The sequence below is a fragment of the Sparus aurata genome, chromosome 6, assembly GCF_900880675.1.
Source record: "Sparus aurata chromosome 6, fSpaAur1.1, whole genome shotgun sequence".
NCBI classification, from domain to species: Eukaryota; Metazoa; Chordata; class Actinopteri; order Spariformes; family Sparidae; genus Sparus; species Sparus aurata.
This window is the reverse complement of record NC_044192.1, coordinates 7,321,484-7,335,113: the sequence shown is the minus strand read 5'-3', so window position 1 is coordinate 7,335,113 and position 13,630 is coordinate 7,321,484. Positions and strand designations below refer to the sequence as shown.

Here is a 13,630-nt window from a genome sequence, read left to right as displayed (position 1 = left end):
AGCTGTTTGTAAGAACATCTTATTATCCCATGTTCACTGGTGATTACTCTGGCGATTATTTTATCCATTAATCAATTAATTCTTTGCTGAAAAATGTCGATCAGTGTTTCCCAAAGCCTGAGATGACGTCCTCAAATGTGTTGTTTTGTCCACAACCCAAAGATATTCAGTTAACTCTCATAGAGGGGCAAAAACAAGAAAATATTCATATTTAAAAAGCTCAGATCGGTAATTTTGCCTTTTTTATTTTGATGACCCAACCTGAGAAATCGTTTGCCGTCATCATGATGCACATGTTGGCACCGTTGAATTTGAGATCAGAAACAGAGCAGCCACAGTTCATGTTGAGTCCTTTTTAATGTCCACAAAAGTAAAATGCTTCCTTTCTTGTCAGTACAATATAAAGTCTCAATAATACACATTTCCGTAAGCAATATACATCCAGTTACAATAACATAGCTGTTGAAACCAGTTTGATGCGAAGGTGGGACCATGTCAGAAGAGCGTGTAGAAAAAAAGAGAAGTGTGTCTCACAAGTGTGTGTCAGTGTGTTACTTCAAACTTGTAGATCGACACAGACCGGCGATGATGGACCAGCATTAACAAACTGATCCAGTGACTCAACTGTGTACATTTTGATTCATCCCTGCTCTCTTAAAAGTAATAGCCATGTTTGTTTAATACTGTTAGTCTAAGAAGCATGATAGACAACAGCCTGTGATGTCACGTACCAAATCAACAACAAACATGAATGCTGATCGTGCTGCTGATCACTTTGTTTTCATCCCAAGACAAAACAGAACAGGTCTTTTGTGGCACTTGATCAAAATAATTATTAAAGCTTTAATGGGATAAAACCTCTAAAAAAAACTCTACAAACCTGGTCAGGACCAAAAAACTCACTAGCTGTTGGCGAGATATGAAAGTTTGTAGACGTTCATGTTCTGAGGAAGATAATTCTTGAGGACTTTGGTTGTCCTCTGTGTTGCATCTAGTGTCACCACGAGGTTGATATTTGTGTTTTTAAGTAAAGTATCTCAACAAAAATGCTCTCGGGATGAACTGCAGTCACCTCATTTTTTATTTACCACAAACATCAGATAACAACTGAACTTTCACACGTCCATAACTTTGGTTTTTGCAGCTTTAGATACAATTTGTGTATCCAATTAACAAATGCTAGCATGCTAACATGTTGAACCAGGATGTTGAACATTATACCGACGAAACACGTCATGAAGGTAAAACAATGTAGCATGCTGTGGCTAGCAGTTTGCTCTTTTGTGTTTGTAATTTGTGCTAACAGGTTAAACTAAGATGGTGAACATGGTTATACCTGTTGAACATCATCATGTTAGCATGCTGACGTTAGCATTTAGCTCAGAGAACTCCCTCCTGTGTTGAAGGACAGCGCCATAGAGCTGCTAGCCTCCCTGTAGTGTTGCTAAATCCTGCCCTACACAGGTTAACCTCACATTCTTACTTCCTTTACCCTCCTGTCATCCTTCATTTATTGCAGATATCTCTATGATCCTTCATTATTGCTTCTGTTTCTCAGCTTTCCTTCCATGCAACCATAAAAAAACAGTCTGACTTTGGAGCAGTAAAAGCAAGAAAACTACTAAGCAGAAGTACTCTAGCCTCGGCAGTCCTGCAATCGAATACATTTGTTTTTGCTGATTGTCGCTTCCTTCTGATAAGTTCTTGTCTTTTAAAAGTCTCTGAGCCATCCGGTCCTGCAGGACGGGACTGAAACAAACCAGGCAGAGAATCTTTAAACACAGCTAAGACCGAACTCTGGATCCTGTTTATATTCTGAGCAAGTTCAATTTGACTCTGTATCTGATCATTAAAAAGAAAGAAAGGGACAGTCAACACACAACTGTGTCTTAATGGTGCAGCTGTGGTTTGTTGAGGATTCACTGTGAGAGGAAAATGGTGTAATTTGATAATTTTCTGGTACCAAAATGTGTGATGAGCTGTCAGGGCTGAAGAAAAACCTCATGTGACTGAGCTCTTCTTCCCATGCCACTAGATTGACCCTCCAAACATTCCTTAAATATCCCAGTCTTGGAGGTCCCAGGTCAGTTTGACCACAGCCAAATCTGCACTGTGGACAGAGAAAGCCTCCTCAGGTCAGGGCCTCCGTCCTGAAGCAGCCAGCAGAGGGCAGCACCCGCCTGCGTCTCAGTGATCACACACAGCTGAGACCATTAACAGTGATTACACGCCAATCAGCCGCAACGTTAAAACCACTGACAGGTGGAGTGAATGACATTGATCATCTCGTTCCAATGATGTGTTCTGCTGGGTGAACATTCGATCCTGACGCCAGACACACTCCCACCAGCTGATACAATCCCTCAGGGATTTATACGCCTCTTATCTAAGCACTCACTCAAAACATTTGATGAAATAACGAGAAATGTCTCCTTCATCGTCCAACAAAACGAAGATGTAGATGTTGTTGTTAGTCCCAAAAAAAAAAAGCAGAAATCAACTTTAAGCTGCACCGAGAATCTAAGCAGGTTAAATACCCACAACAGGACTCCTCCTTCTTTAAACAAATGTGCATGTTAGAGCAAAAAAAAAGTAAATCCAAGATCCCAGTAAAGTCTCTTCTTTGGCCAAAGGATGAAGCACGATCCATCCAGAGAAAGCTAGAGTCGTCCTCACATCTCCTGCAGTCGGCTCTTTGGTTTATGTCATGGGAGTTTCTCTCCGATCTCTCCAAACAAAATCAGAAAGTTCGATGCCTCGTAAGTTCTGTGTAAATGTCGTCTCTCAGCCTGACAGTCAGGATCATCGAGACTCTTCATGTCGGGTCTCTCCGGCCTGTTTCAGGTCCAGACGGCGTCCTATAGAAATGTAATCTCGGTCTCTTGGTTCTGATACGCCTCCTCCTCCATCTCAGTGTACAGCTGGTCCATCCTCTGGAAGGCCAGGTAGCCTTTTTTACCTGCAAGATGAACAGATGGAAAATATAATAAAACTACAAAATAATGAAATAAAAACGAGGGAAAAATGATAAGTAGTGTTTGTACCAAAGGAGAGGACGGTCTCTCTGACAGCGCTGCGGAGGTCCTCATCCGCTGACCTCCATAAATCTGCGATGTGGTCCACGCTCTCTGTCGCCTGTTAACACACACACACATACACACACACACACACACACATTGATGATGTGGCAGATGGTGGTGAAACTGTATTTCTGTGAGTGTCGCTGTGATTCTCACCCTGAGGCACTTCAGAGCCAGACAGGAGCCTTGTTGGATCCGAACGTCGGCGCTTTTCAAACTCTCTGTGTAGTAAACGACCGCCTGGAGGAGAAGAAATGATCATGTAGCTGATGTAGAAGCTGCACCGTTGTTTGGATTTGCACAATGCAAATATGTCAACCTGCTGATTCCTAGTATGTGTGAAGTCTAACCTTCAGTACCAATCAGCTCTTATAACTAAAGCCAATGTGGAAGTACCAACAACTGCAGCTCCTCTAATGGCCACCAAACGAGTAAATCCCCATAAGAGCCCATGTTAAAATGTCCAACTGTAAAGCAGAAGAGAGATGAGTTCACTATGTTCACGACTGTGTCCATATTTTTGGAAATCGGTGCAAGATGCATCATGTTTCCCCCTCACGAGACTGTAATACTTTGTGATTGACGACCACTCTGCGATTGCATAAAAGCCTTTCAAACGTGTGGCTGATGTTGTGAAAGCGTCTGTTTTAACCCCAAACACGATCTCGCCATAAACCAAACTGAAAATAATATGTTTAAAAATCCTAAATCAAGACTTCTGGCTTCACAGAGTGGACAGTTCGGTGTACCTTGTTCCTGAAGGCTTTGCAGCCGGCGGCCCTGCAGAGGCAGCTGACGGCAGCTTTGCAGACTTTGTGGTTGGAGTCGATCTGCAGGGCGGCCAGAGTCTGCAGCGTGCATCCGAGTGGGAGGAGCTCCGCGATGGACCGCGCCCTCAGTTTGTTTAAACCCCGCCTCCTTTTGGGGCTCTTCAGGGCCGACAGGATGTACTCTGAAACACATCAGCGGTCGTGATGAGGGAATAATACGACTCATCTGTTCAGCGCTGGAGCCAATCACAGGTTTTTCATCAGCACACAGCCACATTTACATATTTTCCGAGCACCAACGGAACATCTTTTCCTCATTATTAGCTTAAAATCTGGGGTTCAAAATTCATCCTTGACATTTCTACTCACACTGTGCAGCTCATCAACAGCCCTGAGATATTTTTGATGTCTTTTTTTCTACATCTCAAAGAAGCAATTTCAATTTTATCTCCCTCGGCTCTTCGTGCCACTCCGGCTGTAAACTCCATCCGCCTGGTGTTTAAACTGAGTTAAAAATAAATAGCCGGACTTTTATCCATTTCCCGGATTGAATTAAGCAGCGAAACACAGTTTGTTGTTTTAGAAGATTCAGACGTGTCGATCCATGAAAACTAAATGTTTGAAGACATCAACAGGCTGCAGCCACATGAGGGAGGAGAGGAAGCGAAGAGGACGGAAGGAAGGAAGGAGATATTCTGGCAATAAATGAAGCCTGAATGAAACTTGAAAGGTATTTTAAGAAGAGTTGTTGTCCTCCCACACACACACACACACACACACACACACACACACACACACACACGCTCGCCCAGTCGGTTTGGTGTAACCGTTTGTCAGAAATGTTGACAGATGGTCCAGATGCCTTCAGAAAGCGGGAATCTCTGGAACGTTCTCAGATCCTAAAGCGCTCGAGTTAAAGTATAACAGCATACCGATCCTTAAATACACACACACACACACACACACACACACACATACACGTCTCTATACACAAACTTTGAAGACACCTGTCGAGTGTGATGCGTCCTTTAAAAAACAATAATGATGGATTGACATTTAAATGAAAACTGTTTAGTGTTCTCTCGTGGCCATTAAAAAGCCCTGAAAACTAATTTTCTTGTGAAACTGAATGGTAACATCTAAATATCTGCAAACCTCTTGTTCCCAGTGAAACTAATTGTTACCACAAAATGTTTGGTTTGGTTAAAAGTTTCTCTTTAACAACAAGGATTCTTTCCATTATGTTGTTGGACACTTCACATAACTGTCAGTGACAAAACAAAAAGATTTCATAGATGTTCAGGTTTCAACAACTACATTTCTGTTGTATGTATTACTTGAGTGTGTGTGATTGGTTGCAGGTGTGTGTGTGTTTGAGTGAGTGCAGGTTGTCCAGGGAGCTGATTGGTTCCTGCCTTGAAGCCAGAAGTTTTAAAGGCCGGCTCTTCAAAGTTCCTGTGGCGCTCTCTCTTCCCTCAGCTGGACTGCCAGCATGTCTGTTTGTGGTCTAGATGTGTTTTTATTCAAAACCTTTAAAAATGCTTCTCTGCTTGGTGGAGATGGGAAGAGGAGAGTCTCACGTTGCCTCAGGGTTTCCCCTTCAAAATACTGGAATTCCCATTTGATGTTCAAGATCAGAAAAGATCAAACTAAACGGTGACGTGCAAACCTGAAGTCCAGCGTTTTAAATAAAAACAGCTGTACCTTCTTTGGAGAGGCGTGAGATGTGCTCTCCGAGCTGCTGGACGCTCCAGCGCTTCAGATACACCGACAGCTGGAAGAGGGTGACTCTCTCTGGGCTGCAGACCGGCCGAGGGCTGGGCACCATCCGACAGGCCGCCTGGAGCTGCTGCAGGAGCTGAGAAAACACTGCAGAGGAGGAGAGAGAGGAGGCAGCTCAGTGTCCAGAGCTCAGTCAGCGAGTGAGAACACTGCAGTGTGTGATGTCAGTTGCTGCCGATAATTAACTATTATATACATTTTTAGAAAAAGCGATAAAAGCAGGAAAAGTTTGAATTCCCTACAAGGTGAAGAAATGATAATGAAGTACATAAACATCCAGATTTTGATGTTTGAGTATGAAAGGTGGAATAAGGTGCTTCTGTACCTTTTTCTGATTGGCCGGGCTGCTTGGCCTTCACCTTGTGTGTGTAACGTTTCTTCAGCGTCCTGGAGAAACTGTCCGAGTGGCAACAGAACGGAGAGCCGCTGTCGGTCACACACTCCTCCCAGAACAGCAGCACGTCCCTCGTCCTCTGGGCCTTCGGGAGGACTTGAAGTAAAGACAGGAGGTGTGTTTACCTTCATGTACGCCACCAGAACCAGAAATGGCTACCTCGCAGTTTTGCGCCCAGATTTGATGTAGTAAACACAGATTTTTCGACTCACTGTCTCGTGCAGAAATGCTGTCGTTCTTCTCCAGCAGCAGACAGCTGACTCTGTCCAGGACTTCAGCCTGCAGAGCCGTTTCCTGCAGCAGCTCCCTCCTCGACGGGCTGAAGTCGGTCGTTTTTATCAGCTGAGGAAACATTTGGTGCATTTTTTAGAATTCTTAAAAAAGCAGCTAAGAGCTTTTTTAATGTGGACAAAAGGCTCGCGACATGCTAGAGAAACACTATGTACCTGTAGCAGGATGCAACATAGATCCAGGTGCGTCTCTAGAGCCTGGTCAAGACCCCAATTCCCAGAAGTCAAAGGGGCGATGACCAGTTCTTCCTCAGCAGCCAGTTGGCTGAACTTTCCCAGAGTGCTCTGCTGCAAAGAACTGATGCTGAAAGGATAAAGAAGAGAGATGAGTTGTTTCGCAGTACGTCAGTGTTTTCTTCTTCTTCTGTCTGTGAACTCACCCGCTGTCTTTCAGCCTCAGGCTGCCCAAACACGAGGCGTCATCATCTCCGTTGAAGTCATTCGACAGGAAGTCAAAACTGCCCAGAACTTCCTCTACAGCCAGAGTCTCCTCTGATGACGAGCTCCTCAACAGAGAGAGGTCGTTCTGGAGGAGGACGCCACAGAGCAGAAAGATCACACATGTTCCCTTACTGGTGTGTGTGTGTGTGTGTGTGTGTGTGTGTGTGTATATGTGTGTATAAGTACCCACCTTTAATATGGTTGACAGGTGCAGTATCTGGTGGTCCAGGGCTCTCAGCTCCTTCTCAGAGCAGCTCTGCTTCTGTAACGTCTTCTCCAGCTCAGCGATCAGAGCTCCCAGCCTGACGGCCTGAGCCCTCCGCTGGGCGCCGCTCACCCCCGGCCTCCCCTGGGCCGGAGCAGCAGGGGTGGGTGAGGACGGTGTTACAGCAGGGGGCTGAGCAGTGGGTGAGGGCGAGTCAGGGGCAGAATAAGACTGAGAGTCTGGAGAGTCCTGGAACGAATGAGGGGAAGACTTTTGCCTCAAGGACTTTTAAAGGATTGTTGAATCACGCTTAAATGTAAAAAAGTTTATTTTGTTTTATTTAGTTTTTTACCTTAGCTACACTGTTTGTCTCCGGCTCTGGATCTCCAGCCGTGTTCTTCCTGAGGATGTCCGGCGTGCTCGACCTGTATTCAAATAAAAACATGCAGTATTATCAAGTAAAGTTTTTACAAGATTAAGCATGATGACATGTACAAGGAAGACAATATATTCTACGATAGCTGCTTTAAAGAAATACGATAAGTTCATTATTTGAGTTCATGCTCACATCTGTAGAGCCAGCAGGGAACCCGTTTTACTCTCTGCTGGTGTAGAGCGAGTGTCTAACACGCTGCCCCACTCCTCCTCTCCATCCTTCTCCTCCTTCCTCCTCCTCTCCCTCTCCTCCGCAGAGACCTCCAGGGATCCTTCCTCCCCGAGGGACAGCTGAGTCTGACTTCCTCCCAGACTGGTGCCTCCGCTGTGGCTGGAGGGGTAGCTGTGAGTCCGCTTCAGACTGTGGAGGAAGAGAACACAACTATCTCTTTATTAATCTCCCACAGAGAGGAAACTGATGTTCATCCTCTCATTTAAATCTTTGTAAAATTGCAAAAAGCTCCCCAACATGGAGGTCAGGATCCTCCGTGGGGGCCCAAGATGAACCTCTAGAGTCATAAATTGATTCAAATGAGGAGAAACAAATGAAAAAAACTTGTTTTCTCCGCTTCAGGCCTCTAAAAATGCTTCAAATCAAACAATCTGAGTAAGTAAATGACTCTTTCGTTGAGCTGATCATAGGTAATGTCTATAATAAAGCAAACACTGTTTTATTTGATGGGCTAACAAGCCAAAATGCTTGTTAAGTAAAGCTCTAAAGAATCAGGATGACATTACTTAATCTCTTCTTTTGCCGAAAACACCAAGACACAGTGTTATCCTTTGATGCTCACCTGCCCGGATCACATACCTGAGGTTATAGGCGCTCTGCGGTCTGTGGTTTGACGTGATGGAGGTGTTTGAGGGGTCCGACAGGTAGCTGAGCAGAGAAACTCCTCCTCTGTTGTGTCGGCTTTTAGACACCAGCGACGGGAGGGAACCCTCTCGGTCCTTCAGCTCGCGCACCATCGACTGCAGAGGAGGAAGAAGACGAAGCAAGAAATCAACATATATATCAAACCAAAGCTCCTAAAGTCAAACTGCGTGACCTGTTTGTCAGAAAGCTCCGCGTAAACTCACTATGAAGTATTTCTCGGTGAAGGACGGGGTGCTCGGAGCCGTCCAGCTGTAAACTGAACTCTTCCTGCTCGACACCGACTGCCTGCTGACGGACAGCGGCCTCATCTTCTCAGAGCTGTCGAACGGACTGAACGTACAAATACAAACACGAAAAAAAATTGCTTCATAACACAATTAAGGAAAGACAAAACCCAAAGAGCGGCATATGACCTCTTTAAACGTCTGCAGACATTCACACCTGAGTTTGCAGTGCAGCCACAGTATTTTATTTGCCTACGTCGACTTTTCTAAAGTCACACAACCTTTTTGTATTTAAGCCCACAGCTTTTCCTTTTACCTGAAGCTGCTCAGCACCCTCCATTCATACTTTTCACTAATGCTTCTTAGAATCAACATATTTATGTATTTTTGTAACCAAAATAAGGAAATATTCTGATTATTTTTCTGATCTATGCTGTGCACATGGCATCTATTCCCCCTCCGTCCATCCTGGGAAAGCAAATCCCTCTTTTGTCTTTCTTTTTTCCACCATTAAAGGTTTTTGTGCGGAGTTTTCCCTCATCTGAAATAAGAGTCTAACCACAGATGATGTCATACGCTGTGTAGATAGTAAAGCTCCTCCAGGCAAATTCAAATGTTTTGATTCAGGGCTATAGAACTAAAACTGACTTCACTTATCATGAATAAGAGTTTTTATATGCAGCAGAAAGACTGAAGGAAAAGTCTGAAATGTGTGACTCATTTTCAGGCTCAAAAAAACATTGTGTGTGTGTGTGTGTGTGTGTGTGTGTGTGTGTGTGTGTGTGTGAGTTCAGCAGCCATGTGCGTGTTTGTGCGATTTTCCATCTCTTTGGGGAAAATCCATGAAATGTCCTCCACCTGGCGCCTCTGAAACCCTGAAATGTGATCTGTCATGGTGCAAGGGCACAGGAGAGTGTGTGTGTGTGTGTGTGTGTGTGTGTGTGTGTGTGCGTGTGTGTGTGTGTGTGTGCGTGCATGATGTACACTCTGAATTCAATGAGCTGCTCAGCGACAGCTGGCTCAGGTTAGAGGTACGGAGGACGCAGAGGCAGAGAACGAAGACAACAACAACAGAAACTGGATGTGAATCTAGAATAATCCAACACATCGTTCGTGTTGTTTACATCATGTTGTTTGTTGCTCGGCTTTGATTCACTGCAGTTAACATCTGGTGAAATAAAAGAAAGGAAGCTGTTTAAATCAAAGAAAAGAAAAAGCTAATCTCTCTCTCTCTGAACAGTAACTCTTCTCTCTGTCACCTCTTCACTTCTGTCTCCTCTGAGAGGAAGATGTCTGATGTGTTTGTTCACCGGCGGCACTCGTCATACATATGAGTCATCATTCGATACCTCGACAGGCTGCAGAGCTGCGGGACGCGACGAGGGGCCACGACTCTGAGGTCGAGACGAAGGCTCAGAGAAAAACGACCTCATATTTTACGCTACAAATTCAATTTCCTGACACAGCTGTCCACACCCACTCCCCTTCACATCATCCAATTATTCCGCTTTCCTTTTCTGGGAACATCTCTGACTTCACTCCTCGTCACCGCGCCACCCATCACCTTCAGCAGATCTTGTCCTCCTGACGTCACGACGTTGCCACATCTGTTACTGTCACAAGCGACTTCCACGTCTGTCTAGATTAAGTCATATTTGTGTGTGAGAATGTTTGTTTTCATACTTCCAGGTGACTTCCAGCTGCAGCTTGATGGTTCCCAGCTCAGTGATGTCCACCAACATCAGCTGCGGCTTCGCCACGAAGAAGTCCGCGCTCGCACACGTCACCATGCCAACCAGCAGCCAACCCAAACCCTTCGCCTCCGTCACCTGGCAGGAGAGATCTGACAGGTGAGAGAGCTGCACACATGACCAGATATCTTGCACACAACAACATGCACACATGATTTAAAAGGAAATTTGTTTCGTGTGTGTATTTCTGTGTGTGTTTGTGACCTTGATCTCAAAGTTGTGGTGTATGTGCGGGAGGAAGACCATCTCCTCTTCATCCCAGGACTGCGTGTCGTCCGACTCGATCCTCCCTCTGATCCTCCATCGCTGGCGGCCCAGCCGCACGATCACCTGGTCGTGTGACATCATCGAGACATGACATCACCAATCACCAAAAGTCAGTTTGTTTGCATGTCAGGGCTTCTCGATCGATTTGTTCAAGCTCGTGATATTCATCTCGAAACAGAGGAGCTCACCTCGTATTGGTCTCCAGGGCATAGCCGAGCGAAGCCAATCAGACCTGAAAGTGATAACACATGTTCAATACTTAGAAGATAACGTGTCACCGGATAATCTGTGAACTGCTCTGGGACTGTGTGTGTGTGTGTGTGTGTGTGTGTGTGTGTGTGTGTGTGTGCGTACCTTTCATTTTGATGTGCAGCTCTCCGAGGAGGATCTCTAACTCTCCTTCCATCACTGACATGTCCTGCAGAGAGAAGGAAAAGAAGAGTGGAACTTTAGAAAAGATAAATAAATCTTCAGCTGGGAGCCTTTAACACTTCTTATTTTTTGTGAGCCGTACGCTCTTTCTTTAGCTCTCTTCTGTCTAACGTGAGGTCAAAGGTCGGGGTCATCTACTGGACATATTTGCAGCAGATAGTTGTCAACAAATTTCTTCAGCTTTTCGACTGACAGATGATCTTTCTCCTCATTTTACGGCCGTACTTGCTGCTGATTCTTGTTGAGGAAAAGTTCTTGCGCTGGTTCAGTCTAAAGCTCCGATCCAGAGTCGTTTCCCGACGGGAGGGAAAGCTCAGCAATTAGTTTTTAACTTTTTTTGATTAAAAAGATACTGATTATTCTACAAAAACAAAGTATTCCGATGATAAATTCCTGACAAAGAACTTAAGTTGCAGACGAATCAGCAGCATGTGTGGAGCAGACTGCTGCTTCCTGTGTGGGCTGATGTTTCACTGGCGGAGGTCACGGCTGTCGGTCACACGCCGCAGACCAAACTCAAAAAACTGCGAACCAAGTGGCCAGTTTATGACTTTTGTAGCACCTAAATATGCCCGTTGACATTCCTGACTAAACACAGAGTCGGACACAGGTGGTAAAAACACCAGAGTCAAACTATAAATGTTTCAGGACCAATCGGAAGTCGTGATCTTGTATTTTCTACAATTCAGTGGGACTTTAAAACAATTTATACCTGCCAGCACAATCCCAGCGCACTGAAAAACAACATCTTTAATATCTGCGTGTTCATGCCAGAGATCAGGCTTCTGGTTACAGACGGAAATCAGAGTGTTTTCAATTCAATAACTGCTCACTCGAAACTGGTGTCGGTGGCCCTGCAGGAGACCGGGCTCAGTTTTTTGAGGTTCAGGAAGGGACCTGTTGAGTTTTTTAAGTGCCCGAGGTAAAAAGTAAACACTTCCAAGAAACCTAAAGTCTCTTGGCGGGCCAGAAAAGGAAATGTTTCTGGGAAAATTGAAATATCTCACCTCCATAATCCAACATAATCTTGGTCATAGATTAGAGGAAGCTGGTTGAAGCCTCTAGCTGGATAAAACTCATTTCTTGATTGTGTTGCTAACAGAGAAGGACGTGTTCGCGTGAAACAGACTCATCTGCAGCAGCGATGTGGTGACATGAAAACCGCAACGTCGCCACAATAAAATGTTGATAAAATGTTTCTGTAAACCACGAATGAATATGACCCATATTGATATTTCTACAACACGCGTCAAATCCAGTTCACATTACCTGTTTTGGAGGAACAATTAAATTTAACACTAATTCGTGTGAAACCACTGGATATGTTTAACGACACATCAGGGCTCCGGCCGTGTTTGTGGCGACAAAAACAGGTATTTAAATCAACGCCAGATGTTTTCCTCGCCCTTACCGAGCGGTTTTATGTGACTAAACCTAACCAGAACATAAACACAGCGCTGTCGCCACATGCAATTCAAAACTGAACCCAAAGAAACCCACATTTTCAACATGACTGTGGTTCTGCAGAGACGTAAGCTGCAAATACTTGTTCTGGTAGTTTGGTTTCAGAAAACGTCACATGATTCAGATTTTTCTGGGGATATTTTCCGATATCAATAGTGATGATGACGCACTGTTTCAGAGTGTGTGTGTGTGTGTGTGTGTGTGTGTGTGCGTGTGTGTGTGTGTGTGAGAAGACAGATGTTGTCAGTGTTACATACGGAGGTGCTGACCTCTCTGAACTGAATGAACATGTGACAGCGAGTTCTCTGCATGTTTCTTATCTGACGTATGACCAGAACAGAGAATTATCTGTTTAGTCAAGAACTGTGTTAGAGAAATCATATTTCCATTTCTGCTGTTTAAGACAGAAGTCAAGCTGACTGTGCAACGTTGTTTTTTTTATATTTATATATATTTTTGTGCCTTTTCAAGAATTTATTGCCAGGACAGCTTGAGAGAGGACAGGAAGTGGGGTGAAAGAGGGGGACAGTGAGGACAAAGCCTCTGTATCTGGGTCGCATGTCTATCAGCTGAGCTTCTGGGGCGCCCAACATTTAGTTTAAAGTTTTAGGTACTTATAAGTCAGTGTTTCCTAAACTTTTCCACATCCAAGACCCTCAAACTGACACACGGGGTCCTCAATCTGATAACGATAACGATCTGATACTCAGACCTTCATCAGGTGATCAAAGATAACGAGTGCAGAGGAAAGAAAGCGTATGAAGCAGATGGTGGTTGTGTTAGAAACAAGACAACAACTCCCATGATGCCACACTACTTTACTTTAACTACGATGTCATCAAACTACATCTTTCGTTTCCATCGTTTTGACCTCTAACAGCGGATGTGACGCACTGTGTGTGTTTAAACAAGTAAAATGTGTTCTGGCTGACGAGTAGAAGGACGAGAGATCAAAATGTTGAGGGAGAATTTTGGAACGTGACCATATGAAGTGAAAAGTGAGGAGGAGGAGGAGGAGGAGAGTATGAAGATAATAAACAGAGAGAGAGAGACAGACAGATGGGGTATGAATGAGTCTTCAGTTGTCTGTTAATGACCCTCAGCCTGCGGTCTCACTGCGGGACCATCACTCACACAGCAGATTATTTCCCTTGGCAGCGTCGTGACCGAGCGCGGACGTGACGGATACGTGGCGACACTTTTGGCCCGGGCGCGTTT

General features: G+C 44.7%; 1 protein-coding gene across 6 annotated transcripts in view; it reads right to left on the bottom strand.

Annotated features, from left to right (window-relative positions):
• Window positions 1-338: 338 nt before the first annotated feature.
• Window positions 339-13,630, bottom strand: part of ripor3 (RIPOR family member 3) — a 62,905-nt gene continuing 49,613 nt past the window's right edge. For all 6 annotated transcript variants that reach the window (XM_030420515.1, XM_030420514.1, XM_030420516.1 and 3 more), the window contains 18 exons: window positions 10,871-10,934; window positions 10,705-10,748; window positions 10,454-10,579; window positions 10,182-10,327; window positions 8,478-8,604; window positions 8,209-8,369; window positions 7,531-7,758; window positions 7,315-7,387; window positions 6,948-7,211; window positions 6,697-6,842; window positions 6,473-6,620; window positions 6,239-6,368; window positions 5,958-6,122; window positions 5,555-5,719; window positions 3,830-4,032; window positions 3,237-3,320; window positions 3,045-3,135; window positions 339-2,959 (listed from right to left, as the gene is read on the bottom strand). In XM_030420515.1, coding sequence (XP_030276375.1) covers window positions 2,859-2,959; window positions 3,045-3,135; window positions 3,237-3,320; window positions 3,830-4,032; window positions 5,555-5,719; window positions 5,958-6,122; window positions 6,239-6,368; window positions 6,473-6,620; window positions 6,697-6,842; window positions 6,948-7,211; window positions 7,315-7,387; window positions 7,531-7,758; window positions 8,209-8,369; window positions 8,478-8,604; window positions 10,182-10,327; window positions 10,454-10,579; window positions 10,705-10,748; window positions 10,871-10,934 — 2,466 coding nt within the window. In that variant the 3' untranslated portion in view covers window positions 339-2,858. The remainder of the gene's footprint in view (window positions 2,960-3,044; window positions 3,136-3,236; window positions 3,321-3,829; window positions 4,033-5,554; window positions 5,720-5,957; window positions 6,123-6,238; window positions 6,369-6,472; window positions 6,621-6,696; window positions 6,843-6,947; window positions 7,212-7,314; window positions 7,388-7,530; window positions 7,759-8,208; window positions 8,370-8,477; window positions 8,605-10,181; window positions 10,328-10,453; window positions 10,580-10,704; window positions 10,749-10,870; window positions 10,935-13,630) is intronic.